At 41.1% G+C, this 26,104-nt stretch overlaps 2 protein-coding genes across 10 annotated transcripts in view; both read left to right on the forward strand.

The window, feature by feature from the left end:
- Positions 1 to 22,365, forward strand: part of LOC121555081 (muscleblind-like protein 2a) — a 66,848-nt gene extending 44,483 nt beyond the window's left edge. For 3 of the 9 annotated variants that reach the window (XM_041868872.2, XM_045212044.1, XM_045212043.1), the window contains exons 3-10: positions 5,967 to 6,131; positions 6,229 to 6,453; positions 7,150 to 7,404; positions 11,525 to 11,578; positions 11,987 to 12,140; positions 13,653 to 13,688; positions 14,978 to 15,072; positions 18,015 to 18,111. In XM_041868872.2, coding sequence (XP_041724806.1) covers positions 5,967 to 6,131; positions 6,229 to 6,453; positions 7,150 to 7,404; positions 11,525 to 11,578; positions 11,987 to 12,140; positions 13,653 to 13,688; positions 14,978 to 15,072; positions 18,015 to 18,029 — 999 coding nt within the window. In that variant the 3' untranslated portion in view covers positions 18,030 to 18,111. Of the gene's footprint in view, positions 1 to 5,966; positions 6,132 to 6,228; positions 6,454 to 7,149; positions 7,405 to 11,524; positions 11,579 to 11,986; positions 12,141 to 13,652; positions 13,689 to 14,977; positions 15,073 to 18,014 lie in introns of all 9 variants that reach the window. The other 6 variants (XM_045212046.1, XM_045212047.1, XM_041868878.2 and 3 more) reach the window with 6 other exon arrangements.
- A 679-nt stretch (positions 22,366 to 23,044) lies between these two features.
- Positions 23,045 to 26,104, forward strand: part of LOC121555080 (ras-related protein Rap-2a) — an 18,240-nt gene continuing 15,180 nt past the window's right edge. Inside the window, exon 1 of the mRNA XM_041868871.2 lies at positions 23,045 to 24,138. Coding sequence (XP_041724805.1) covers positions 23,825 to 24,138 — 314 coding nt within the window. The 5' untranslated portion in view covers positions 23,045 to 23,824. The remainder of the gene's footprint in view (positions 24,139 to 26,104) is intronic.

Genomic DNA, 26,104 nt, shown 5'->3' on the forward strand with positions numbered 1-26,104 from the left:
AGCTTGGAAAATTCCAGAAAAGGATGTCATGGCTTTAGAAGCATCATTTGAGTCAATTGGAGGTGTACCTGTGGATGTATTTCAAGGCCTACCTTCAAACTCAGTGCCTCTTTGCTTGACATCATGGGAAAATGAAAAGAGATCAGCCAAGACCTCAGAAAAAAGATTGTAGACCTCCACAAGTCTGGTTAATCCTTGGGAGCCATTTCCAAATGCTTGAAGGTACCACATTAATCTGTACAAACAATAGTACGCAAGTATAAACACCATGGGACCACGCAGCCGTCATACCGCTCAGAACGATGAACGTACCTTGGTGCGAAAAGTGCAAATCAATCCCAGAACAACAGCAAAGGACCTTGTGAAGATGCTGGAGGAAACAAGTAAAAAAATATCTATATCCACAGTAAAACGAGTCCTATATATCGACATAACCTGAAAGGCCGCTCAGCAAGGAAGAAGCCACTGCTCCACAACCGCCATAAAAAAGCCAGACTATGGTTTGCAACTGCACATGGGGACAAAGATCTTACTTTTTTGAGAAATGTCCTCTGGTCTGATGAAACAAAAATAGAACTGTTTGGCCATAATGACCATCGTTATGTTTGGAGGAAAAAGGGGGGCGCATGCCGAAGAACACCATCACAACCGTGAAGCACGGTGGTGGCGACATCATGCTGTGTGGTGCTTTGCTTCAGGAGGGACTGGTGCACTTCACAAAAAAGATGGCATCATGAGGAAGGAAAATGATGTGGATATATTGAAGCAACATCTCAAGACATCAGTCAGGAAGTTAAAGCTTGGTCACAAATGGGTCTTCCAAATGGACAATGACCCCAAGCATACTTCCAAAGTTGTGGCAAATTGGCTTAAGGACAACAAAGTCAAGGCATTGGAGTGGCCATCACAAAGCCCTGACCTCAATCCTATAGAAAATGTGTGGGCAGAATTGAAAAAGTGTGTGCGAGCAAGGAGGCCTACAAACCTGACTCAGCTCTGTCAGGAGGAATGGGCCAAAATTCACCCAACTTATTGTGGGAAGCTTGTGGATGGCTACCCGAAACGTTTGACCCAAGTTAAAAATTTAAAGGCAATGCTACCAAATACTAACTGAGTGTATGTAAACATCTGACCCACTGGGAATGTGATGAAATAAATAAAATCTGAAATAAATAATTCTCTGTACTATTATTCTGACATTTAACATTCTTAAAATAAAGTTGTGATCCTAACTGACCCCTGTAGCTCAGTTGCTAGAGCATGGCGCTTGCAACACCAGGGTTGTGGGTTCGTTTCCCACAGGGGGGCCAGTATGAAAATGTATGCACTCACTAACTGTAAGTCGCTCTGGATAAGAGCGTCTGCTAAAAATGACTTAAATGTAAAAAAATATATTCAGACATTTCACATTCTTAAAATAAAGTGGTGATCCTAACTGACCTAAGACTGAGTTTTTACTAGGATTAAATGTCAGGAATTGTGAAATACTGAGTTTAAATGTATTTGCTAAGGTGTAAATATGCTGTTGTGTGTTATTTAATGGCCATATAATTGCATAATTTATTTTTACAGCCGCGTGGGGCTACTGTGGTGATCATGTAACCTAGTGAATCACACTTTTTCCAGTTTTTGGGAGCAGGGACTGTAGGCCTTATATTAGGCATTTTGACTGTTGTATTAGTGAATTCCAGTCTGTATATACAGTGGGGAAAAAAAGTATTTAGTCAGCCACCAATTGTGCAAGTTCTCCCACTTAAAAAGATGAGAGAGGCCTGTAATTTTCATCATAGGTACATGTCAACTATGACAGACAAATTGAGGGGAAAAATCTTAGAAAATCACATTGTAGGATTTTTAATGAATTTATTTGCAAATTATGGTGTAAAATAAGTATTTGGTCACCTACAAACAAGCAATATTTCTGGCTCTCACAGACCTGTAACGTCTTCTTTAAGAGGCTCCTCTGTCCTCCACTCGTTACCTGTATTAATGGCACCTGTTTGAACTTGTTATCAGTATAAAATCACCTGTCCACAACCTCAAACAGTCACACTCCAAACTCCACTATGGCCAAGACCAAAGAGCTGTCAAAGGACACCAGAAACAAAATTGTAGACCTGCACCAGGCTGGGAAGACTGAATCTGCAATAGGTAAGCAGCTTGGTTTGAAGAAATCAACTGTGGGAGCAATTATTAGGAAATGGAAGACATACAAGACAACTGATAATCTCCCTCGATTTGGGGCTCCACGCAAGATCTCACCCCTCAGGGTCAAAATGATCACAAGAACGGTGAGCAAAAATCCCAGAACCACACGGGGGGACCTAGTGAACGACCTGCAGAGAGCTGGGACCAAAGTAACAAAGCCTACCATCAGTAACACACTACGCCGCCAGGGACTAAAATCCTGCAGTGCCAGACGTGTCCGCCTGCTTAAGCCAGTACATGTCCAGGCCCGTCTGAAGTTTGCTAGAGTGCATTTGGATGATCCAGAAGATGATTGGGAGAATGTCATATGGTCAGATGAAACCAAAATATAACTTTTTGGTAAAAACTCAACTGGTCGTGTTTGGAGGACAAAGAATGCTGAGTTGCATCCAAAGAACACCATACCTACTGTGAAGCATGGGGGTGGAAACATCATGCTTTGGGGCTGTTTTTCTGCAAAGGGACCAGGACGACTGATCCGTGTAAAGGAACGAATGAATGGGGCCATGTATCGTGAGATTTTGAGTGAAAACCTCCTTCCATCAGCAAGGTCATTGAAGATGAAACGTGGCTGGGTCTTTCAGCTTGACAATGATCCCAAACACACCGCCCGGGCAACGAAGGAGTGGCTTCGTAAGAAGCATTTCAAGGTCCTGGAGTGGCCTAGCCAGTCTCCAGATCTCAACCCCATAGAAAATCTTTGGAGGGAATTGAAAGTCCGTGTTGCCCAGCGACAGCCCCAAAACATCACTGCTCTAGAGGAGATCTGCATGGAGGAATGGGCCAAAATACCAGCAACAGTGTGTGAAAACCTTGTGAAGACTTACAGAAAACGTTTGACCTGTGTCATTGCCAACAAAGGGTATATAACAAAGTATTGAGAAACTTTTGTTATTGACCAAATACTTATTTTCCACCATAATTTGCAAATAAATTCATTAAAAATCCTACAATGTGATTTTCTTGATTTTTTTTCTTCTCATTTTGTCTGTCATAGTTGACGTGTACCTATGATGAAAATTACAGGCCTCTCTCATCTTTTTAAGTGGGAGAACTTGCACAATTGGTGGCTGACTAAATACTTTTTTCCCCACTGTAGGCTTGTTATAGCCATTTGCGTTGCACAACCCCATCACACAGAGGCTATATCCATATCAATAAATGAGACAAAACGAAATATTGATTGTCTTGGCTGTATAATTTTACATTTTAGTCATTTAGCAGACGCTCTTATCCAGAGCGACTTACAGTTAGTGAGTGCATACATTTTCATACTGGCCCCCCGTGGGAAATGAACCCACAACCCTGGTGTTGCAAGCGCCATGCTCTACCAACTGAGCTGAAGGGGACCCTACAAACCTGCCACATATTTTTTCATACTGTCCTGAGTGAATGACTGATGATTGGCTGAGAGAAATTGATGATAAAAAGATTGTGGGGGCTGTTTTGTTAGACTTCAGTGTGGCTTTTGACATTATCGATCATATTCTGCTGCTGGAAAAACGTATGTGTTATGGCTTTATACCCACACACGTACACATGGATTTTGTACTGTAAATATGTGGTAGTGGAGTAGGGGCCTGAGGGCACACAGTGTGTTGTGAAATCTGTGAATGTATTGTAATGTTTTTAAAATTTTATGAACTGCCTTTAATTTTGCTGGACCCCAGGAAGAGTAGCAGCTAAAGGGGATCCATAATAAATACAAATACAAAACTGGGCAGCAATGTCGCGATGGAGGGAGGAGCCTATACGGAGACTACCTAAGACCACTGCAACAGAGTTATTGTAAAGTGTGGGAGTAATCTTATGCCAGACTTAGCCTACATTTAACCTCTCTGTTGTTCATTTCAAACTCCATATATTCATGACCCGATTCGTATAAATCATGTCAAATTATTTTAAATTCATATTAACCCCTCCTACAGAATATGCTTTGGAAAGATTTTGAGGGATAAAATAGATATCAAAATATTCTATAAAGAAATATTTTGAGTGGCAAAGACTCCAGTGGTCATACATAATTCATAGATTCACAAAATATCTATTACTATTCTATGTTTCATTATTTCAGGTAGATACTACTGGTTATGATTGCAGACAGAGGCCAGAGAATGGGATGGTGCAATATTGAATTAGTCATATTTTGATAAGGTGCATGCATGGGGATGTCCACGTCACCCATAGATACGCCCATGCTGTAGAGATACACCTAGCGGACTGAAACTTCTCTGTTGTAGGCATAATACAGCTAGTGCAATCTAGACTTGCGCTGGCGAACAAATCCATTACATTAGCTACCTAAATGTGAAGTAAACTCAACTGAGGAGTAATAGAGAATGGGGACTTTTAACTTGGAAATGTGCAGGATACCTCTTTCCGGTTTCCCTGACTTCTGTTTCATTTATACTGTATAATGCTTGTTCGGTAGCACTCCTCACAGGCCGTTTTGGTTTAGGTTTTTTTTTTTATCTGGTGAGATGAAACTGCCAAAACTCAGAAAGGTATTATTGTACGTCAGAAATGCAACACAAGATTTGTTCCAGCCTAAAATGTTAGTCCGTAATCGTAACATGGTTTTTGTATGTTCACAGATGAAATTTCACGTTTACGTTTCACACATGGCTTCTCTTACGATCCTAGAATTTTACGTACGGATTTTCATACCATGCAAACGATACATACATTCAACCTTTTGGCAGGTATCTCGCTACATAAAAATCACGTCAGTGACTCAACCCACTCAATTTGAGTATAGCAGTAAAACGCCAGGCACGACGTGACGCACCCCTCCTAGGGACGGCATGGAAGAGCAATATTAAGCCAGTGACTCAGCCCCCTTAATAGAGGCAGAGGCAGAGAATCCCAGTGGAGAGAGGGGAGCCGGCCAGGCAGAGACAGCAAGGGCGGTTTGTCACTCCAGTTCCTTGCCGTTCACCTTCGCACCCCTGGGCCAGACTACACTCAATCATAGGACCTACTGAAGAGATGAGTCTTCAGTAAAGACTTAACGGTCGAGACCCGGTCTGCGTCTCTCACATGGATAGGCAGACCATTCCATAAAAATTGAGCTCTGTAGGAGAAAGCCCTGCCTACTGATTTCCTGCTAAATTAAAGGCAGTTTAGGCCGATCTATCAACTCTATACATTATTATTCTCATACATGACTCATATTGTGTCTGTGGATAACCTCCTGATCATAGAGAGAAACGCTTCTGACAATAAAGCATTTCAAACTGTTTTCCGTTCCATTGCTCTACGGGCATTCATCTCCTGTGTGCATTTGTCTTGGGGCGCAGTGTGCTCCTCTGTCAATCATACTGCTTCTGCAACAACAAGCATCGTCAAAACTACCTCACTATCTGTCCCCACAGAAAAGCATCTCAAGTGTGAAGGTGTGATTCTGTGTCACTGTGATTGCGTGTCCTGATATTGCGTTAGTGTCCTGTCCTCTGAGCTGAATGGTCTGGGTCTGTTAGGGGACTGGTCTACTGCATGTTCAGGGCATGATTGAGCCTCAACATGAATCTTTCATGAAGGTCATGTTCTGGGAATGTTCTTCTGTTTTATTTTTGTATTTTTATGGACGTCCTTGTCTCTTTCCTTGGTTGTCAATGAATTCTAGTGACCCTCTCCAGTAACGATGCTTCACTTAAAAGCTGTAGGTATAGTCTACTCATCTTAGGCTTAGGCCTACATTTAAGGGATTTCTCTTGTCTAATAGTTAGCTTTCTTTTGTGTTCTTATTCTTATTCCAGGGTCGATGTTCAAGAGAAAACTGTAAGTACCTTCATCCACCTTCTCATTTAAAAACCCAGCTAGAGATTAACGGCCGCAACAACCTCATCCAGCAGAAGACAGCAGCAGCCATGCTTGCCCAGCAGATGCACTTCATGATCCCAGGCACGAGCATGCAGCCTGTAGTAAGTACAGTTTATTATACACCATCCCAAAACTCAGATCCTTCATTTCAGATGTTTAGTAGTGTCTGTACTGGCTGCTGTCCCTTCTCTTTTACAGCCTACGTTCAATGTCACCCAGGGGCTTGGTACGAGCCCAGGTCTCAGCTACTCTCCTTACCTTACACCCATGACATCCATGAGCCATGGAATGAGCCTGATGCCCACGGAGATGCTCCCCAGCACCCCAGTCATGGTCCCTGGAAGTCCCCCAGTCACAGTCCAGAGCTCCAACTCGTCCTCCTCTTCCCCCTCACAGAAGCTGTTGCGCATCGACAAACTGGAGGTATCAAATCACCTTCACACAAACACAAACAAGGCTGTATAATATGCTGTATTAATACACTGAGTATACAAAACATTAAGAACACCTTGAGTTGCAACCCCTTTTGCCCTCAGAACAGCCTCAATTTGTCGGGGCTTGGACTCTACAAGGTGTCGAAAGCGTTCCACAGGGATGCTGGCCTATATTGACTCCAATTCTTCCCACAGTTGTGTCAAGTTGGCCGGATGTCCTGTGGGTTGTGGACCATTCTTGATACATACGGGAAACTGTTGAGTGTGAAAAACCCAGCACCGCTGCAGTTCTTGACACACTCAAACCAATTCCCCTGGCACCAACTACCATACCCCTTTCAAAGGCACTTAAATACTTTGTCTAACCCATTCACCCTGTGAATGGCACACATACACAATCCATGTCTCAATAGTCTCAAGGCTTAAAAATCCTTATTTACCTGTCTCCTCCCCTTCATCTAAACTGATTGAAGTGGATTTAACAAGTGACATCAATAAGGGATCATAGCATTCACCTGGATTCACCTGGATTCACCTGGTCAGTCTATGTCATGGAAAGAGCAGGTGTTCATAATGTTTTGTACACTCAGAGCACATTTATTCCGGAATGCCTGTTGAAAACAGGGTACATTGCCAGGGTGCTACTACGTCAGCTATCTCTTCCTGTGTGGTTTTCCTATTGTAGGTGTGTCGTGAGTTCCAGCGGGGGACCTGTGCGCGAGGCGAGACGGACTGCCGCTTTGCCCACCCCAGCGACAGCCCCATGATCGACACCAGCGACAACACTGTCACCGTCTGCATGGACTACATCAAGTCGCGCTGCTCCAGGGAGAAGTGCAAGTACTTCCACCCCCCTGCTCACTTACAGGCCAAAATCAAATCCTCTCAACACCAGGTCAACCATACGGCCGTGGCAGCTCAGGCAGCAGCTGCAGCCATGGTAAGATGCTTCCCTCCAGACCCATGGGCAGCAGCATAGAACACACACACCATTGGCTAGTATAGCTACTGTAATACTGTACCGTCCCTTCTGATTAAGGGCAACTTGTCCTATTCATTTTAAAAATGCAACGCATTCTACATTCACAGTAGTGGGCCTACTATCTTAATCCTGTTAAATTACCCTTTGTTGGTTGATTAGCTAACATCATAGAATGTGGAGCACTGCTTTATTTATTATAATAATAATAATTGGGTGGGTGCTTATATTTGTCCTATTTCACACAAGTGTGTATACGTATGTTTGAATTGAAAATGTGTTTTTTTGCTTACCCCAACTCCCCATGAGAGTGGGTCACAGCCAAGGTCAGCCATTATCAACGGCAACCCTGGAGCAATTATGGTTAAGTGTCTTGCTCAAGGGCACATCGGCAGATTCAAACTAGCGACATTTCGGTTACTGGCCCAACGCTCTAACCGCTAGGCTACCTGCCACCCTATTTGTATATACAATGTAGCTACATTAAATATATGTCATATATACGCTCTTAAGACTCAAAATGTCAATTGCCCAGTATGTAGTAGTCCTCAATTGCCTTTAAACTGTCACATAGCATAACCATTAATTTGTGAATCTCCTTATGTGATGCTAACTTTTTACCTGTTGGTTAGCTAACCTTTACCTAGCTGGTTAGCTAACCTTTACCTAGCTGTTTCACTAAAGATAACCTTTACCTAGCTGTTTAACTAAAGTTGTCCTTTACATAGCTGTTTAACTAACCTTTACCTAGCTGGTTAACTAACCTTTACCTAGCTGGTTAACTAACCTTTACCTAGCTGGTTAACTAACCTTTACCTAGCTGGTTAACTAACCTTTACCTAGCTGGTTAACTAGCCTTTACCTAGCTGTTTAACTAAAGTTGTCCTTTACATAGCTGTTTAACTAACCTTTACCTAGCTGGTTAACTAACCTTTACCTAGCTGGTTAACTAACCTTTACCTAGCTGGTTAACTAGCCTTTACCTAGCTGTTTAACTAACATTTACCTAGCTGGTTAACTAACCTTTACCTAGCTGGTTAACTAACCTTTACCTAGTTGTTTAACTAACCTTTACCTAGCTGGTTAACTAACCTTTACCTAGTTGGTTAACTAACCTTTACCTAGTTGGTTAACTAGCCTTTACCTAGCTGGTTAACTAACCTTTACCTAGCTGGTTAACAAACTTTTACCTAGCTGGTTAACTAACCTTTACCTAGCTGGTTAACTAACCTTGACCTAGCTGGTTAACTAAACTTTACCTAGCTGGTTAACTAACCTTGACCTAGCTGTTTAACTAAAGATTAGCTTTGTCTGTCTCCCTTTGCTTTCCATGCTTTTTGAAAATCTATGTTTGAATTGCTGCTGCAAAGTGAACCCTGTTTCTACAGTTACTGTCTTGTTTCATTGTGATCTATTGTCTGCTGTTGGTTTTGCCTTTATCTTAAACTTCCAACAAGTTCCTAAGAATAAAGCCATATCTGCTAAACGTCCATAGTCAAATTCACCAGCAGCAGCCTTCGAACAGCTGATCCAATAGTTAACATTACTCTCATCAAATGAACACAATTCACATAATGGCACATTCAGACTTCTATTTTGGCTGTTAAAAACAACAACATGCATGGCCTTACATAGAATGTTCTGTATCCTCCATCCTAGCTCTGCTATTTTCTGTTCCTCCATATATTTTATCATCAGTTTTGTGGTCTTAAGTTTTCATTTTTTGCATGGTCTCAGAATTACTTAAATACTGTTGTATTACAGCACTAGTATTACTAGAGTTTGTAAATGCTTTAGTACCTTGATATACTATATTTACAAAAGTATGTGGACACACCTTCAAATTAGTGGATTCGGCTATTTTTTTTTTCAATTTTAAAATGTTTACCTTTATTTAACTAGGCAAGTCAGTTAAGAACAAATTCTTATTTACAATGACGGCTTACACCGGCCAAACCCGGACGACGCTGGGCCAATTGTGCGCCGCCCTATGGGACTCCCAATCACGGCCGGTTGTGATACAGCCTGGAATCGAACCAGGGGGTCTGTAGTGACGCCTCAAGCACTGAGATGCAGTGTCTTAGACCACTGCACCACTTCAGTCACACCCGCTGCTGACAGGTGTATAAAATCGAGCACAGAGCCATGCAATCTCCATAGACAAACATTGGCAGTAGAATGGCCTTACTGAAAAGCTCAGTGACTTTCAACGTGGCACCGTCATAAGATGCCACCTTTCCAACAAGTCAGTTCGTCAAAACGTCTAACCTGCTAGAGGTGCCCCGGTCAACTATAAGTGCTGTTATTGTGAAGTGGAAACGTCTAGGAGCAACAACGGCTCAGCTGCTGAGTGGTGGGCCACACAAGCCCACAGAACAGGACCGCCGAGTGAAAAATCGTCTGTCCTCAGTTGCAGCACTCACTGCCAAGTTCCAAACTGCCTCTGGAAGCAACGTCAGCACAAGAACTGTTCATCGGGAGCTTCATGAAATGGGTTTCCATAGCCGAGCAGCCACACACAAGCCTAAGATCACCATGCGCAATGCCAAGCGTCGGCTGGAGTGGTATAAAGCTCGCCGCCATTGGACTCTTAAACAGTGGAAATGCGTTCTCTGGAGTGATGAATCACGCTTCACCATCTGGCAGTCCGACGGACAAATCTGGGTTTGGCGGATGCCAGGAGAACGCTACCTGCCCCAATGCATAGTGCCAAATATAAAGTTTGGTGGAGGATGTATAATGGTCTGGGGCTGTTTTTCATGGTTCGGGCTAGGCCCCTTAGTTCCAGTGAAGGGAAATCTTAACGCTACAGCATACAATGACATTCTAGACGATTCTGTCCTTCCAACTATGTGGCAACAGTTTGGGGAAGGCCCTTTCCTGTTTCAGAATGACAATTCCTCCGTGCACAAAGCGAGGTCCATACAGAAATGGTTTGTCGAGATCGGTGTGTAAGAACTTGACTTGCCTGCACAGAGCCCTGACCTGAACCCCATCGAACACCTTTTGGATGAATTGGAACGCCGACTACAAGCCAGGCCTAATCGCCCAACATCAATGTCCGACCTCACTAATGCTCTTGTGGCTGAATGGAAGCAAGTCCCCACAGCAATGTTTCAACATCTAGTGGAAAGCCTTCCCAGAAGAGTGGAGGCTGTTATAGCAGCAAAGGAGGGACCAACTCCATATTAATGCCCATGATTTTGGAATGAGATGTTTGATGAGCAGGTGTCCACATACTTTTGGTCATGTAGTGATACGTCTGTAATGCTGAGGAATTTTGAAGTGTAGTGAAACCTACGTTTTTTGACTGAAACTATGAATGACCAATGTGTTTAACAAATGTAACAAAAGGGCCAATTCGATACCTAATCTCACAATAAACAGAGCTCCACATTCTATACATAAATGATCATCAATTCAGTGGGTATATCATTCTCTATGCTCCCTATTTGCTATGACGTTAAAACAGCCAAGATTACATGAATAAGGCCCAGCTCTCAGTAGAGATAGAATGTGCAAGCGTGACCATTCACAGTAGCCTAGCTAATGCCAGTTGGCCTTCTACATTTTGTCTCTCTTTCAAATTTATGTGTATCATGTACAGTCCTCGTAAAGTAATTGTTTGTCAATTAATGCATTATTACAACATTTATTTAGTAGCCCCAACTGTATATTCAATTTGATAATGATTTGATAATTATTAACATATTTTGATCAACTACTGTTCTGTTTCCTACATAGCAAACAACCTCAGTCCTAATGTCGTTGCACAGTATTGTTGTAATTCTAAATTCTATTAGATTAAGCTATTAACGAGTATAGTAAATGCTTACATACTAATTCAGGAGTCAGTCGTATGTTTCCTTGAATCAGTTACATTTGTTTATTGTGCATGCCTATTGTTTTGTATGTGGTGGTAAACTGCATTCCGATTATTTTGTTTTGTTTTCTCCTTCTCACCTATCCACAATGCAATGCTGTCCCCATGATGCACCTCTGCTTGCTGTTACCTGTATGTTAATACGCTTGAATCCCATTGGCCCACTGCCATCATGTGCTCGCTGTCTGCTATTAAAAGACTCAGTCGACTGCCAAAGCAATGAAGCGACCCCTCGAGGCAACTGTAGACCTGGTACTTTGACCTTTCACCTTTTGCTTTGCACGTAGCTATTAATTGTACTGTAGCAACTCACAGAATTTAATTTGGCATTTTTGTTTTTACAACTTCTTAAGACTCCTCTAGTATGTGTACAGAATAATTCACCGTCAGTTATCCTTCAGTCATTTAATAGGTGTTATATGAACAGTATGAAGTTTTAGCCATTCACTAATTTGATCATAAATACCTTTATTTTGTCATGTAATAGTTGCATACAGTTTACTATTTGGTAATGATTGTAATATTATTTACATACAGTATAAAGCTCATAGCCAGTAATATTATTTACATACAGTATAAAACACATAGCCAGTGGATTTTTGAGAGCTACTGTTAAGTGTTTTATCTGTGTTGTGTTAACATGTCCTTTGTCCTCGGCAGGCGTTCCCCTATGGCTGCCTGCAGCCCCTACCAAAAAGACAAGCACTGGAGAAGAACCACGGGGCCAGCTCCTTCTTCAACCCCAGTATGTTCCACTACCAGCAGGCTCTGGCCAACGCACAGCTCCAGCAGACAGCTGCGTTCTATCCCACAGGTATGATCCTTGGCTCCACAGCCCAGTTTTCTGAGTATAATCCATAATCCATGGCTCCACAGCCCAGCTGTCTGAATATAATCCATGCCTCCACAGCCCAGCTGTCTGAGTATAATCCATGGCTCCACAGCCAGGCTGTCTGAGTATAATCCATGCCTCCACAGCCATGCTGTCTGAGTATAATCCATGGCTCCACAGCCAGGCTGTCTGAGTATAATCCATGGCTCCACAGCCCAGCTGTCTGAGTATAATCCATGGCTCCACAGCCATGCTGTCTGAGTATAATCCATGCTTCCACAGCCAGGCTGTCTGAGTATAATCCATGCCTCCACAGCCCAGCTGTCTGAGTATAATCCATGGCTCCACAGCCAGGCTGTCTGAGTATAATCCATGGCTCCACAGCCAGGCTGTCTGAGTATAATCCATGCCTCCACAGCCATGCTGTCTGAGTATAATCCATGGCTCCACAGCCAGGCTGTCTGAGTATAATCCATGGCTCCACAGCCAGGCTGTCTGAGTATAATCCATGGCTCCACAGCCAGGCTGTCTGAGTATAATCCATGCCTCCACAGCCATGCTGTCTGAGTATAATCCATGGCTCCACAGCCAGGCTGTCTGAGTATAATCCATGCCTCCACAGCCCAGCTGTCTGAGTATAATCCATGGCTCCACAGCCAGGCTGTCTGAGTATAATCCATGCCTCCACAGCTCCACTGTGCCTCTATGAATAATGATGACTTGTCCTTTATAATTCACTCCTCATGCCCTCCCTGTTAATGTTTGGTTGTTATATCTGTTTAACGTGTCAGTCAGGTGTCTTTCCTTGTTTTTCTGCATTCCTCGTGGTCTGATGTAGCTAGCTTTGATGAAGTAATGCAACACCTTGTAATTTTAGCTGTTAATTTTAGCAAATGATGCACTTTCAATGCCACTGTCACATACATAATAGCTCAATGCCCTGGCAGTTAGATATATCAGTGTGTCCAGATTACATCATCCAGGTTGGTTGAAGGAGACCAGCTTTAATCAAATGGCCAATGGCCTACATTGCTGTGATAGAGTAAGTACTAAGTTGAACCCTGTGTTAATACACCATTATATCATGAGTTTAGCTCTTTCTCTCAACATGGCCTTCCTCTTGACAGCCATAATCAACAGTAACAGCCACTATGCACTCTTGTTAGATGCTTTATCTCACTGCTAAGTTAACTACTGTACTGCCTGGCTGCCTTAGCACTGATTCCCATGTCAGTGGACAGGAGCTATTTTATTCTGCAAGTCTCATCTACACCCTACACTTAATCCCACACACTATACTCCCTAACACGCATCGTTTGTCGTGGGCTTGTATCTGTGTATGCTCACCAAGCTAAAGAACCCTTGGTTTCCATTGAGGGGTTAATGTCTTGCTTGTATTTGGTTTTGGATGTGTAAAAGCATGCTGAAAACTCTAGCTAACATGTGTTTCTTCCTCATTATCCTCTACTCACTCCCAACTGCACAATCACACAGGGTCAGTGTTTTGCATGTCTCCTGCTACCAGCATTGGTAGGTCCCTTGCTTATCTTTTCTGATATCACCTCTAATGAATGGAGAATATGGGTGGAATGTTCTCGCTGTTGATTTAAAATACTGTCTTGTTATTCCAATGTGCCCTTGGATAAATATTGTCTGGGTCAGAGGGTAAGGGTGTTTTATATACGTTGGGGACCAGCACATTTTAAATCACCTGTGAGAAAGTGTATTTTATAATACGTTTCAGCATTATTTTGGTCAGCCATGTCCGTGACAAAGCACCAGCTATTATGTTATGCTCTTCACCATCACTCATTGGCCTACTTTTTTTCTCATGATTATTTAGTTTACTTGATTTGTGTCTGTTCTTCTCTGCAGTGATAGCCATACCGTTGTAAATAATACAAATATTCAAAACCTGTGACATCAGTTAGTGCTTGTTGATATTTATAGTTTGTTGCTGCTCTGTGGATTAGGACATTTGATCAGTTTCCCAGAGATTTTATTGAACATTTCTTGGTCTTTCCATATCCAATTGCTTTTCCTCTATTTGTATAAAAAAGGGACCTTATTTCTAAACACAGCAGTGAAGATACCATCCTAATGATGATATATGCTATGCAAAACATACTTTTTCTGTGTTGTAATTGGAAGCGTTTAGTTTGAAATGACAATCTTCTCTGGGAATCAAACAAATATCTGACACATTTCCTGAACTGTAACTTCAAACAGCTTTCCTTCATTATTTTTCCCATGCTTTCTTGCTTTGCACTGTGATTGGATGACCCTAACCCTTTGCACTGTGATTGGATGACCCTAACCCTTTGCACTGTGATTGGATGACCCTAACCCTTTGCACTGTGATTGGATGACCCTAACCCTTTGCACTGTGATTGGATGATCCTAACCCTTTGCACTGTGATTGGATGACCCTAACCCTTTGCACTGTGATTGCATGACCCTAACCCTTTGCACTGTGATTGGATGACCCTAACCCTTTGCACTGTGATTGGATGACCCTAACCCTTTGCACTGTGATTGCATGACCCTAACCCTTTGCACTGTGATTGGATGACCCTAACCCTTTGCACTGTGATTGCATGACCCTAACCCTTTGCACTGTGATTGGATGACCCTTTGCACTGTGATTGGATGCCATCTGCTGGTCTAACCTAATGATGGCTTGCTACTAATATTGTACTGTGTTTCACCGTGCAAAAAAAAGAAAAGAAAAAAAGAATAGAATAGATGAAATGTTGCTATGGTTACCATAATGCTCCAGCCACCTGTTCATTGCTTCCATGGTTCCCTTCCTGAAAAAGTACCCATGATGTACAGCACTACGCCTGCTACTGTCTCTGCAGCAACTACTCCTGCCACAAGTGTCCCCTACGCAGCAACAGCACCAGCCAATCAGGTTTGCTCTTTTTTAAAGCTTTCTTTCATGAATCCCTGAGCTCTAAATAAGTGTTGGTCATGACATCAGGAGACGGTTCTCATCAAGGCATATTGCTCTCCTGCCTGTTGCCTTGCTTATTAGCAAGCTTGACTATAATTATTGTACATGCTTTATTAAATATAGTAATGACAGAAAGCACTTATTTAGAGATCTCTCATCTGCAAATAGTAGTTGTTGTGTTGCAAAATTTCCTTAATAGTTTTTTATTTAGTGACAAGTGATTTTATTTAATTCAGTGTGTTACTATAATTCTGTCAAGTGAGAGAGAAAAAATAAGCTATGGATAAGCCTATTGGTTGAAGCAGCCTAAATTAGCCCCTCAGACTAAAGAGACCAATTTAATAAATGTAAGATCAATGAAGCTCAGAATTTGCTGTTTTTATCACAAGAAGGAGTTAAGTCTCTGTGTGTGTGTGTGTGTGTGTGTGTGTATGTGTGTGTGTGTGTTAGGGCTGGGCATTATGTCCAAAATATCATATCACGGTATTTCCTTCAGGCCGTTTGGAAAAATCGTGGCAAAATTCGAGTATACCCACTTCTCCAGGTACCACTACACCCCTGGTTGGCATCTCCAGGTACCACTACACCCCTGGTTGGCATCTACATTGGTGCTTGTGCTGCATTGGCCATTGCAGACTGAACGCAAGTGTCTCGTGGTCGAGGAACAACAAATGTGCTCATTGAGTGACGGGTGGGGAAGGTCTGTGTGGAAAGCAGCATGGAGAGAGAGCGGAGAAAGGACTCAAGTAGCGAAGTAAAGTATAAAAATGGACGTTACACACGGCGGATCACATTTAACAAACAAAACATTCAAATACCGATATAGAAAGTAAAGTAAAAACCCAAACTGGTCCGTGCATCAATACCGCTATATAATCGATTATAAACTGGGTAGTTCGATCCCTGAGTGCTGATTGGCTGACAGCCGTGGTATATCAGAGCGTATACCACGGGTATGACAAAACATGTATTTTTACAGCTCTAATTAATTACTTTGTTAACCAGTTTATAATAGCAATAAGGCACCTCGGGGGTTTGTGGTATATGGCCAATATACCACACCCCCTCTGGCCTTAATGCTTAAATACGGTATACCGCCCAGCCCTGGTGTGTGTGCACACGTGTTCGTGACAGGGCTGTCACGTTTTCCCATGACTGCCCTGTGTTGCCTATTTTAGACACTTCCACTTGGAGGTCAGGTCAGGTGATGTGCTTAATTCTTTGTCCAGCGGGAGAGTAGAAGAGGGGGCTGTGGTTTGGGAGAACACTACCACCAGCTTTCTGCTTTAGCTTATTCTGCTGGATGTTTTGGTCTTTTATTTCACCTAGGTTGTTAAAACATGGAATATACACTGAGTAAAACATAAGGAACGCCTGCTCTTTCCATGACATAGACTGACCACGTGAATCCAGGTGAAAGCTATGACCCCTTATTGATGTCACTTGTTTAATCCACTTCAATCAGTGTACACTACCGGTCAAACATTTTAGAACACCTACTCATTCAAGGGTTTTTCTTTATTTTTACTATTTTCTACATTGTAGAATAATAGTGAAGACATCAAAACTATGAAATAACACATGGAATCATGTAGTAACCAAAAAAGTGTTAAACAAATCAAAATATATTTTATATTTGAGATTCTTCAAATAGCCACCCTTTGCCTTGATGGCAGCTTTGCACACGCTTGGCATTCTCTCAACCAGCTTCATGAGGAATGCTTTTCCAACAGTCTTGAAGGAGTTCCCACATATGCTGAGCACTTGTTGGCTGCTTTTCCTTCACTCTGTGGTCCGACTCATCCCAAACCATTTACTACATGATTCCATATGTGTTATTCCATAGTTTTGATGTCTTCACTATTATTCTACAATGTAGGAAATAGTAAAAATAAAGAAAAACCCTTGAATGAGTAGGTGTTCTAAAACTTTTGACCGGTAGTGTAGATGAAAGGGAGGAGACAGGTTAAAGAAGGATTTTAAACCCTTGAGACAATTGAGACAAGGATAGTGTATGTGTGCAACTCAACATTAGGAAGGTGTTCCTAGTGTTTGGTATACTAACATAGTGAATGTGTGTGTCTCTAGCAAGGCTATACATGTTTTATTTGTACTTTCTCTGATTTCAATTAGTTTTTGTTGTTGAGATTTGCAACGTTTTAGTTTGAGCTTTTGTTGTTGATTTGTTCTTTTTATTTTCAATGTTATTACAATAACCTGGGTATGTAGACTACTGCCTCAGCTCTGAATCTTATCTGAAAGATGTCTCAACTCAACAGAATGATGTTTGTTTTACTGAAAGATGTCTCAACTCAACAGAATTATGTTTGTTTTACTGAAAGATGTCTCAGCTCAACAGAATGATGTTTGTTTTACTGAAAGATGTCTCAACTCAACAGAATTATGTTTGTTTTACTGAAAGATGTCTCAGCTCAACAGAATGATGTTTGTTTTACTGAAAGATGTCTCAGCTCAACAGAATGATGTTTGTTTTACTGAAAGATGTCTCAACTCAACAGAATGATGTTTGTTTTACTGAAAGATGTCTCAGCTCAACAGAATGATGTTTGTTTTACTGAAAGATGTCTCAGCTCAACAGAATGATGTTTGTTTTACATGCAGGATTTAAATATATATTCTTCTCATGGTTTGCTTTGTTTCTTCAGCAGTATTTGATTGTACTGGTCACAGTTTTGCTACTGCTCTACTTCTGCAGATAAGAACCATTTTTCTTTCAACATTTGCTGCCATGAATCTTGTACAGAACTGCATCAGTACTGTTTTTGCCATCCAGAAATGCACTGGTGGCACTGTTACTTGGACCTAAGGGCAATCGGTCATGTTGATTGTGAATGCCACCATTGAGTAACACGATGTCTCAATTTCTGCTCCTAAAACAGATCATCCTCAAGTAACAAACACGGAAGGAACAGAGTGTCAAGACGCTGCCCTTAGAGGTCCTAAACAGCCCTTCTGTAAATACTACATTTGCTCCACACGAGAACTAGAGCAACCTGCATGCTGAGAAGAAGATTACTGAGGCAATGTATAACATTGAGCTATGGTAAAATATACATATGATATACCAGTGTTGCTAGGACTACTACCATTGCTGATATGTAAATGACTGATTTATTATAATGTATACACACATGATTGGGGATTGTGAAGATTTAATTGTAAAGGTATTCAACAATTACTTTTATGACCTTTTTTAATGTTTTGTTAAAACTACACAACACTTACCCAAATCAAACTTATTTTTTAGCAGAAATTAGTGTGCATCTAAGTGCTTGATTGCTTTTATTTAAAACACAGACCATTGGAAAATTATCTTGTTTTTACCCCACATAAAAATGTACGCTTGGCTTGTGCATCAGGCTAGAAGGAGTGCCCGTGTTGTTCTTGTAAAGGATGAATGTGCCGGAGGATGGATAGTCTGTCGTTGTTTATCTAGTGGTTGTTCTCTGAGTACAGGATCACTGCTCCCCCTCCCGGTGTGCCTTGGCCCCCTCTATGATGAAGGAACAACACATTGACTAAGACATGATAATAGCAGAAAATTGAAGTCTTCTTCCTTATGGTGGCCAAATGGCAATGATGTAATAATCAGCCACTAATTCCAGAATTGATCATGTATCTAGCGACCACTGGTTCCAAGGTTCTGTCTGCGCTGCGCAGCTTGTGTTATGTCTATGGGGCCCTTGGTTGCCTTGGCATCCATCGAAGAAATACCAGATGTGCCAATGACCTAGCAGAGTGATTGGTGGGCTGAAAATAAGCCACCTTAGAGGAACTGAAAGGCTGAGTAAGAGTGGTGAGCTGTTACAGACATTAAAGGGGTTGGGTGGTTATACTCCCAAGGCCACAGACATTAAAGGGGGACGTGAATGATAATAAATCAAAAGAAAGGTACAGTACATGTGGTGATCTTTGTTAAAAAGGCTGACTTACACATTACGGGAGGTCACTTGTTAATCCTGACTTATTTTAACTGTAGAAGTGCCTAAAGTAATGTATATAACAAGCGTCTTGAAAAGGCTCTATGTGAAAAATATTCCACATTAAATAGAAAACCCTCACAATTTTTCAAAACACTCCACAGTCTCACAATAATCACATCTGGAAGACAATGAACAACCATTTATGTGATGTGAATTCAGTGCATTGGTACTCTTTGTACAGTGGGATAGTTTAAGTGCTTTAACTTTTCATTGACCTTTGACTTTTAAGTTCCAATATCTGACAGATCTGAACATGACTGCTTTGGCATGATGTTCAGTGAGGGTTCATTATGTAACATGGTTTATCTTAATTCTTAATGAGTTTAAAGTTGATTGGAGATGAGATTAGAAAAGCGGATATGTATCGTAATTCTATGTTGCTAACTCATTCTTCTCTTTACACAGCTGTCTTGATCATATCCTCACGTTTAATGCATCGATATCATAGTCTAACACCTTTCCAGTAGAATGGATCACAAATGTTTTAGTGGTAGGTCGTGGTCACATTACAAATGTAATGAAACTCATATAACCCTACATATATTATTGTCAAAGCTGAATTGTATTTACAAACTGGTCTGTAAAACTAGCACTTACAAACACCAGATTTATCCACCAATGCACCAGTGCAAAGTCTATACCTGTTATTTACAGTAGGGTATAAAAGACTCATGAAGCCAGTTATTTACAGTAGGGTATAAAAGACTCATGAAGCCAGTTATTTACAGTAGGGTGTAAAAGACTCATGAAGCCAGTTATTTACAGTGGGGTATAAAAGACTCATGAAGCCAGTTATTTACAGTAGGGTATAAAAGACTCATGAAGCCAGTTATTTACAGTAGGGTATAAAAGACTCATGAAACCTGTTATTTACAGTAGGGTATAAAAAGACTCATGAAGCCAGTTATTTACAGTAGGGTATAAAAGACTCATGAAGCCAGTTATTTACAGTAGGGTATAAAAGACTCATGAAGCCAGTTATTTACAGTGGGGTATAAAAGACTCATGAAGCCAGTTATTTACAGTAGGGTATAAAAGACTCATGAAGCCAGTTATTTACAGTGGGGTATAAAAGACTCATGAAACCTGTTATTTACAGTAGGCTATAAAAAGACTCATGAAGCCAGTTATTTACAGTAGGGTATAAAAGACTCATGAAGCCAGTTATTTACAGTAGGGTGTAAAAGACTCATGAAGCCAGTTATTTACAGTAGGGTATAAAAGACTCATGAAGCCAGTTATTTACAGTAGGGTATAAAAGACTAATGAAACCAGTTATTTACAGTAGGGTGTAAAAGACTCATGAAGACAGTTATTTACAGTAGGGTATAAAAGACTCATGAAGCCAGTTATTTACAGTAGGGTATAAAAGACAAAAACGAATCTAAAACCATTGAACTATTTACATTTATCTACACGTAACATTATTGTACCTTTTGCTCAAACTTGTATGTTTTATTTGCTCTTGAAAATAACAGTTAAAAACTTCACGCTGGTGCACAGTCTAAACACAGTCTTTCATTCTCCTCTTCACATTTAGTGTGTGAGTGAAATCTGTATGTGTCGAAAACCTCATCAGTATCATGATATATTTTCATGATGTTTGATCAACTCAGACAATCCACAGTGAGACTCCTTGACGCACATCCTTACCATCTTTGTCCTTTTCTTATTTTTATTTTCAGAAAAGTTCATTTTTATGTAATTATTGATGGAAATAAATGGAATATACTTAGTTTTATTTGTTTAACATTAGTTATTGAACAATGTTGTATTCTATTCTAAAAATGAATGTAATTTATTAAGCTGAGCTTTGCTCTGCTGGTGGTTCCTCAAAGGACGTGTCCTGTCACGTTAGCCTATGAAAAGCCGTCTGTGGTCAGGGATGGAATGTTGGCGCTACCAATGGCAAGCTTCCACATCTCATCCTGGTCACTGCCTTGTCAACTATACAGGACACCATACTGCATTACAAGCAAGGCTGTAGAATTGCTTTTATTATGTATAAAAACAGTTTATTGTATAGGTCACAGTCTACCAAAAAATGTACTTTTCATTGTAGTACACTATCATTTCAGAACTATATTAATTTGTCTCCTAAAGTTGCAGTGATGGAAGCTCTGTATTTTTGGAAATGATGTCATTGTTGTATTTTCTAGAGCACTGTAACACACTATATTGTATTGCCGGAATCTGAGCATTTCCTATTTTATGGCAAAAATGATATACAACAATATTTTCAGTATCATATTGCCTTTGTATCACAGTACTATATTCATTTAGCATTTGACAGCCTACCCATGGCATTTAAATGCTCATTAATAAATGCTCTGATCTTTCTATTCCACCAGATAAAAAGCATCCCTGGACTCATACAGACAAGGGAAAACTCAAAAAGCACTTTGTTCCCAGAATATAATAATTTTTACACTGCAGAAAACTATGTTAAACATATAGTTGTGGGTATGGCTAATGTGGCAGTGATTCTCCTAAATTATGTCAATTGTTCAACGAAGGCGTCTTTCACAAGAAAAAATGTCTCTATGAAAATGTATGTTTATTTCAATGTTAATTTCAACTTGATTTTTGCTAAATGTTTTGAATGTTATTATAGCTAGATAACTCTGCACCTGAAAGTCAGTTGAGATTTTAGACCACCCAATCAAAAGTGTTGGACAGTCAGAATGTGTTCACTTTTACTGACCCAATGGTAACATGATTCCTTAGCACTTTGTGAACAGTTGGTAAACTGAGCTGAGCAGACTAGCGTATTAGTGATCTTTGCCTTGCCTTTGATGTATTGTTCTTAAGTTGTTATGTGTTAGGACTCATGAAATATAAGGATTGTAATTAGTCTATTGCAATTAGTGAAATATGCTGTTTAAATTCTCACTACAGACATTTTCATTTTGAGGTCAAAATGGTAGATTGTAAAGAGTGCAGTCAAGTACTTCACTGAGAAAAGCTTGACGATGAGAAATGTGACGGGTGCCATTCTAAATGGCTGAGCTACAGTTACTGCAGGACTGTGTTTAAACTGCTGTGCTGGTTCACATACGGTTCCATCTGTAATGCCGTACTCTAGAACAGAGGGGAAAAGGACAAACAGTTACTCATTTTGAATCTATTCATGTGGCAATTTTAAATGTTTTATTTGTGCTCTTTTATGTTATATACAGTCGTTTTGGTAAATGCAAAATTGTGTCAAATCTAATGTTAAAAAAAACAAATAAAAGTTTAAGTTTAAGCCAAGTTTCTGATGCCTTTGTTTTGGTGATTCAAATAGGAAATAATACGCCTATTTATTTGGGGTCTTTATGTAAGCAGAGGACATTATTTCAAAGGCCCAAATAATGAAAAGCTCCATCTCAGGAATGCAATTTACATGTTAGTTTTAGTCTTATCCCATTTCCTATGGCAAAAAAATATATAAAAAAAAATATTGGGTATTATTCGATGAATATGCTACATTGTTGCCATTTGTATCGAATAGTCTGTCTATGAACATCTACATCTGATAACACTTGGCAGATATTGCAAAGACATTGACTCATCCAAATGCATCCATAACATTCTGTCTAGTTATGTATAGGACTATACATAACTAGACAGAATGATATGGATGCATTTGGATGAGTCAATGTCTTTGCAATATCTGCCAAGTTGAACTATCTCTATACAGAGATAGTTCAAGAATGTATTTTGCTAGCCTCCACTTTCACATTGTACTGCTGTTTGTTTGAAAGACCGCTACTCTTTTGATGCATGTACACGGCTGGTAGCGTTACCATCGCAACAGCATCCAGGCGCACTTTTCTTCTCTTGGATACGCATCCTCAAGCGCCTCCTGTGATTGGATGAGCGCCCCGAGGATGTCACTTGGGTTACCGAATGATGGGAAATTGAACACATGAACGGAAATCCAACCCTTGTATTTTACTGGCCGTTTCCGTGTGGCATTCAGATAGTCATGAGTGAGGTTTACAGCAAATAGAGATAGCCATTGGCCTCTTCGCACGGCTGTCTAGTTGGGAAGACCCGTCTCCTCGTATCGTTGGTACGGAAACCGAGAGGGGACTGGTTGGTTACGCGGCGGCGGTGGGTCTCCACCCGAGAGTATGGCGGTCAGGATTGTATTGGTGAGCGCATAACTACCGGGAAGAGATGGTGGAAAGAAAGAAAGGAACAACGCTTGTATTATTAACTTTTAAAATAGTGTTTATTTATCAACATTTGTTGAGTTAATACGCGCCAGTCTTCTTGCAGAATCCATCATCAGAGACCGTCCTGTTTTTTCTCCAATGTCTTCGCAGGAGCAGGTTTTTTGTTTTTGTTTTTATGTTGTATAGAATGGTAAGCTAAGCAGATGAAAAACCACACGTTTCACATTGTCCAGCGTTTTGATACCTTTTAATGCACATTTTAAAAATTGCAATCGTATGGATGCAAATAGTCATCCGTGTCTGGTATGCCTGGGGGAATTTCTACAATGAAGTCCATCTTCAGTCATCGAGGCTTTGTGCTCTGCTTTTGTATTTCCCATTGCTGAGCGGTGGTAAGTAAGGCAATATTTTTGATATCCGTTCAAAATGAGTTCAAAATGAAACACGAATAAATTCTATTTGCGCGGGGATATTCTATTCTATGTCGCGCGGAGAGTGATAGCTTTCGACAATCTCTTGAAATCATCAACTAACAAGGGTGCAATGCGCGAGTACAAAGTGGTGGTCCTCGGCAGCGGGGGGGTCGGGAAATCCGCCCTCACTGTTCAGTTTGTCACCGGGACGTTTATTGAGAAATACGACCCGACCATAGAGGATTTTTACCGCAAAGAAATCGAGGTGGATTCCTCACCTTCTGTTCTGGAGATTCTTGACACTGCTGGTACGGAACAGTTCGCATCCATGCGGGACCTTTACATAAAAAATGGCCAAGGCTTCATACTGGTCTACAGTCTTGTCAACCAGCAAAGCTTCCAAGACATTAAGCCCATGAGGGACCAGATCATCAGAGTGAAAAGGTGGGTGGTTTTGGATCAAATCCATGTATTATGGAAGGCCTAAGGTAGGCCTATTTCTCATTGTAAACATGCATAGATGTAAATGGATGATAATGCCTGCTTGTATTTTCCCACTGATAGCCTACATCTCATCTGTCACCTCTCACATACATAGTCCATTGACAGAAAACATAATTGATCTCTCAAATGGTACAACACTATCTATGAAGAAGCAACTTTGTGCAGAGTAGATATTAAAATGACACTCATTTTGAGGATGTGGCCTGTGATGATACTCAACACACAGGCCTACTGCCTACTCTTGCCTAATAAAGCATGGCATAGCCTACTACTGCAAACCCATTGGGCACAGACGTCAATTGAACGTCCATTCCACGTTGGTTCAACATCATTTTCATTGAAATGATGTGGAAACAGCGTTGTTTCAACCAGTGTGTGTCCAGTGGGTAATCTCTTCAAGTGGTGCTGTATCATCCAACACTAGCCTATCCATCTCTCTAAAGGCAATGCAACCGGGTTCTTCAACAATATAAATGATATAGCCTATTTAGCATAGTCTTTACGGCATGTCTGTGTCTTATTTTGTATAGTAGGAGGCTTCTTCTATTGATGCCCTATTTTAGTATGAAGGCCATGCTGTTATTTCAACTCACTTTACTATACTACTGAACTACATTCAGGCCCTGTCCATCAGTAGATCTGAGACCAGTTTCCCCTGCGCTTATTACAGTGGAGATAGTGTCTGGCTTGCTGGCTGGCTTTCTGTCTGTCTGGCTGGCTGGCTGGCTGGCTGGCTGGCTACCTCGGATGCAGCTCTGCTCGGTGTGTTTGATGGGCTGTCCATAAGACTGTATGCTGCAACCCCAGTGAAATAGACAGTTGGAATACCCAGGATTCACAGCTCCAGTGGCTCTGCAGAGAGAGACACTGCAGGTACCGAACAGGCCTGATTCTAACAGACAGACAGACCCTCAAAATACAGCTAAAGAAATGGGGGGTGGGGTTGGCAAGAGTTGCTACATTTGCAGGAACCCACTGAGGCCCATTTCTGAAGAGAAGAAGGGATGTTTTTTTATTAGTAGCGCAATCTGTTTGGAAGGAAAAAAACAGAACAAACAGGAATCATGCGTGTGAAAAGCACTGATCAGCACTGTCATTATAGGGGTGCTCCAGGCCATCTTTAGTGGCCTGCATGTCTCATTGTCCTTACATTGTCATAACATGTTTATAATCATGCTACAATAATAAGACATGCTATACAGACAACTTGGTTATCCCTTAGCTTAGGAAAGTAATTCATGTAGGCAGAGTGTGCAGTGGCCTAATTTGTGGCAGACTTACAAAGTCACACAAGAAATGAGTCATTCACTCTCAAGACCTGGTTAAATACTTATGCAAATGCACTCACCATATAAATGCTATGGTGTCGTCAAACCTGGGCTACGTTCACATGTTGGTGTTTCCCTCTTCTAGAGTTGATGTGAAGTGGGGATTCAGCCTGCACTGAGCTGTGGCACTGGATGCATCACTCATTGCAGGTGCCAGTGTAACTGACAGGGTGATTGGAGGGAGTCTGAGGAGCTACGGAGAGACAAGGCTCTCAATGGAGGACTACATCAACAACACACAACTACTAAATTACTCCTCAACTTTTCATTTGCACCCTTTCGATTGGCACGTGACAGTGCCCTCAATCTTTGCATATGAACAACATGGTCTCAAGTAATCTGATTTCTCCGAAATAGCATTATCTGGAGCTGAAATTGCATTCTCCAATATTTACTATCACAATTGCCATGACCAATTTATGAGTTTGTCTTCCTGGATATCTTGGCGTTTGTTTGTGTTTCAATAAACTCACGATCGCGCTGAGTTTGAATTGTATTTAAAACCATTCACATCAATTCCTGTCTTGACCAGATGAAAGAATGATATCAGCATGTTTCCCCCATAAAGAGGTGAGTAC

This window comes from Coregonus clupeaformis, chromosome 40 (genome assembly GCF_020615455.1).
Source record: "Coregonus clupeaformis isolate EN_2021a chromosome 40, ASM2061545v1, whole genome shotgun sequence".
Taxonomy (NCBI): domain Eukaryota; kingdom Metazoa; phylum Chordata; class Actinopteri; order Salmoniformes; family Salmonidae; genus Coregonus; species Coregonus clupeaformis.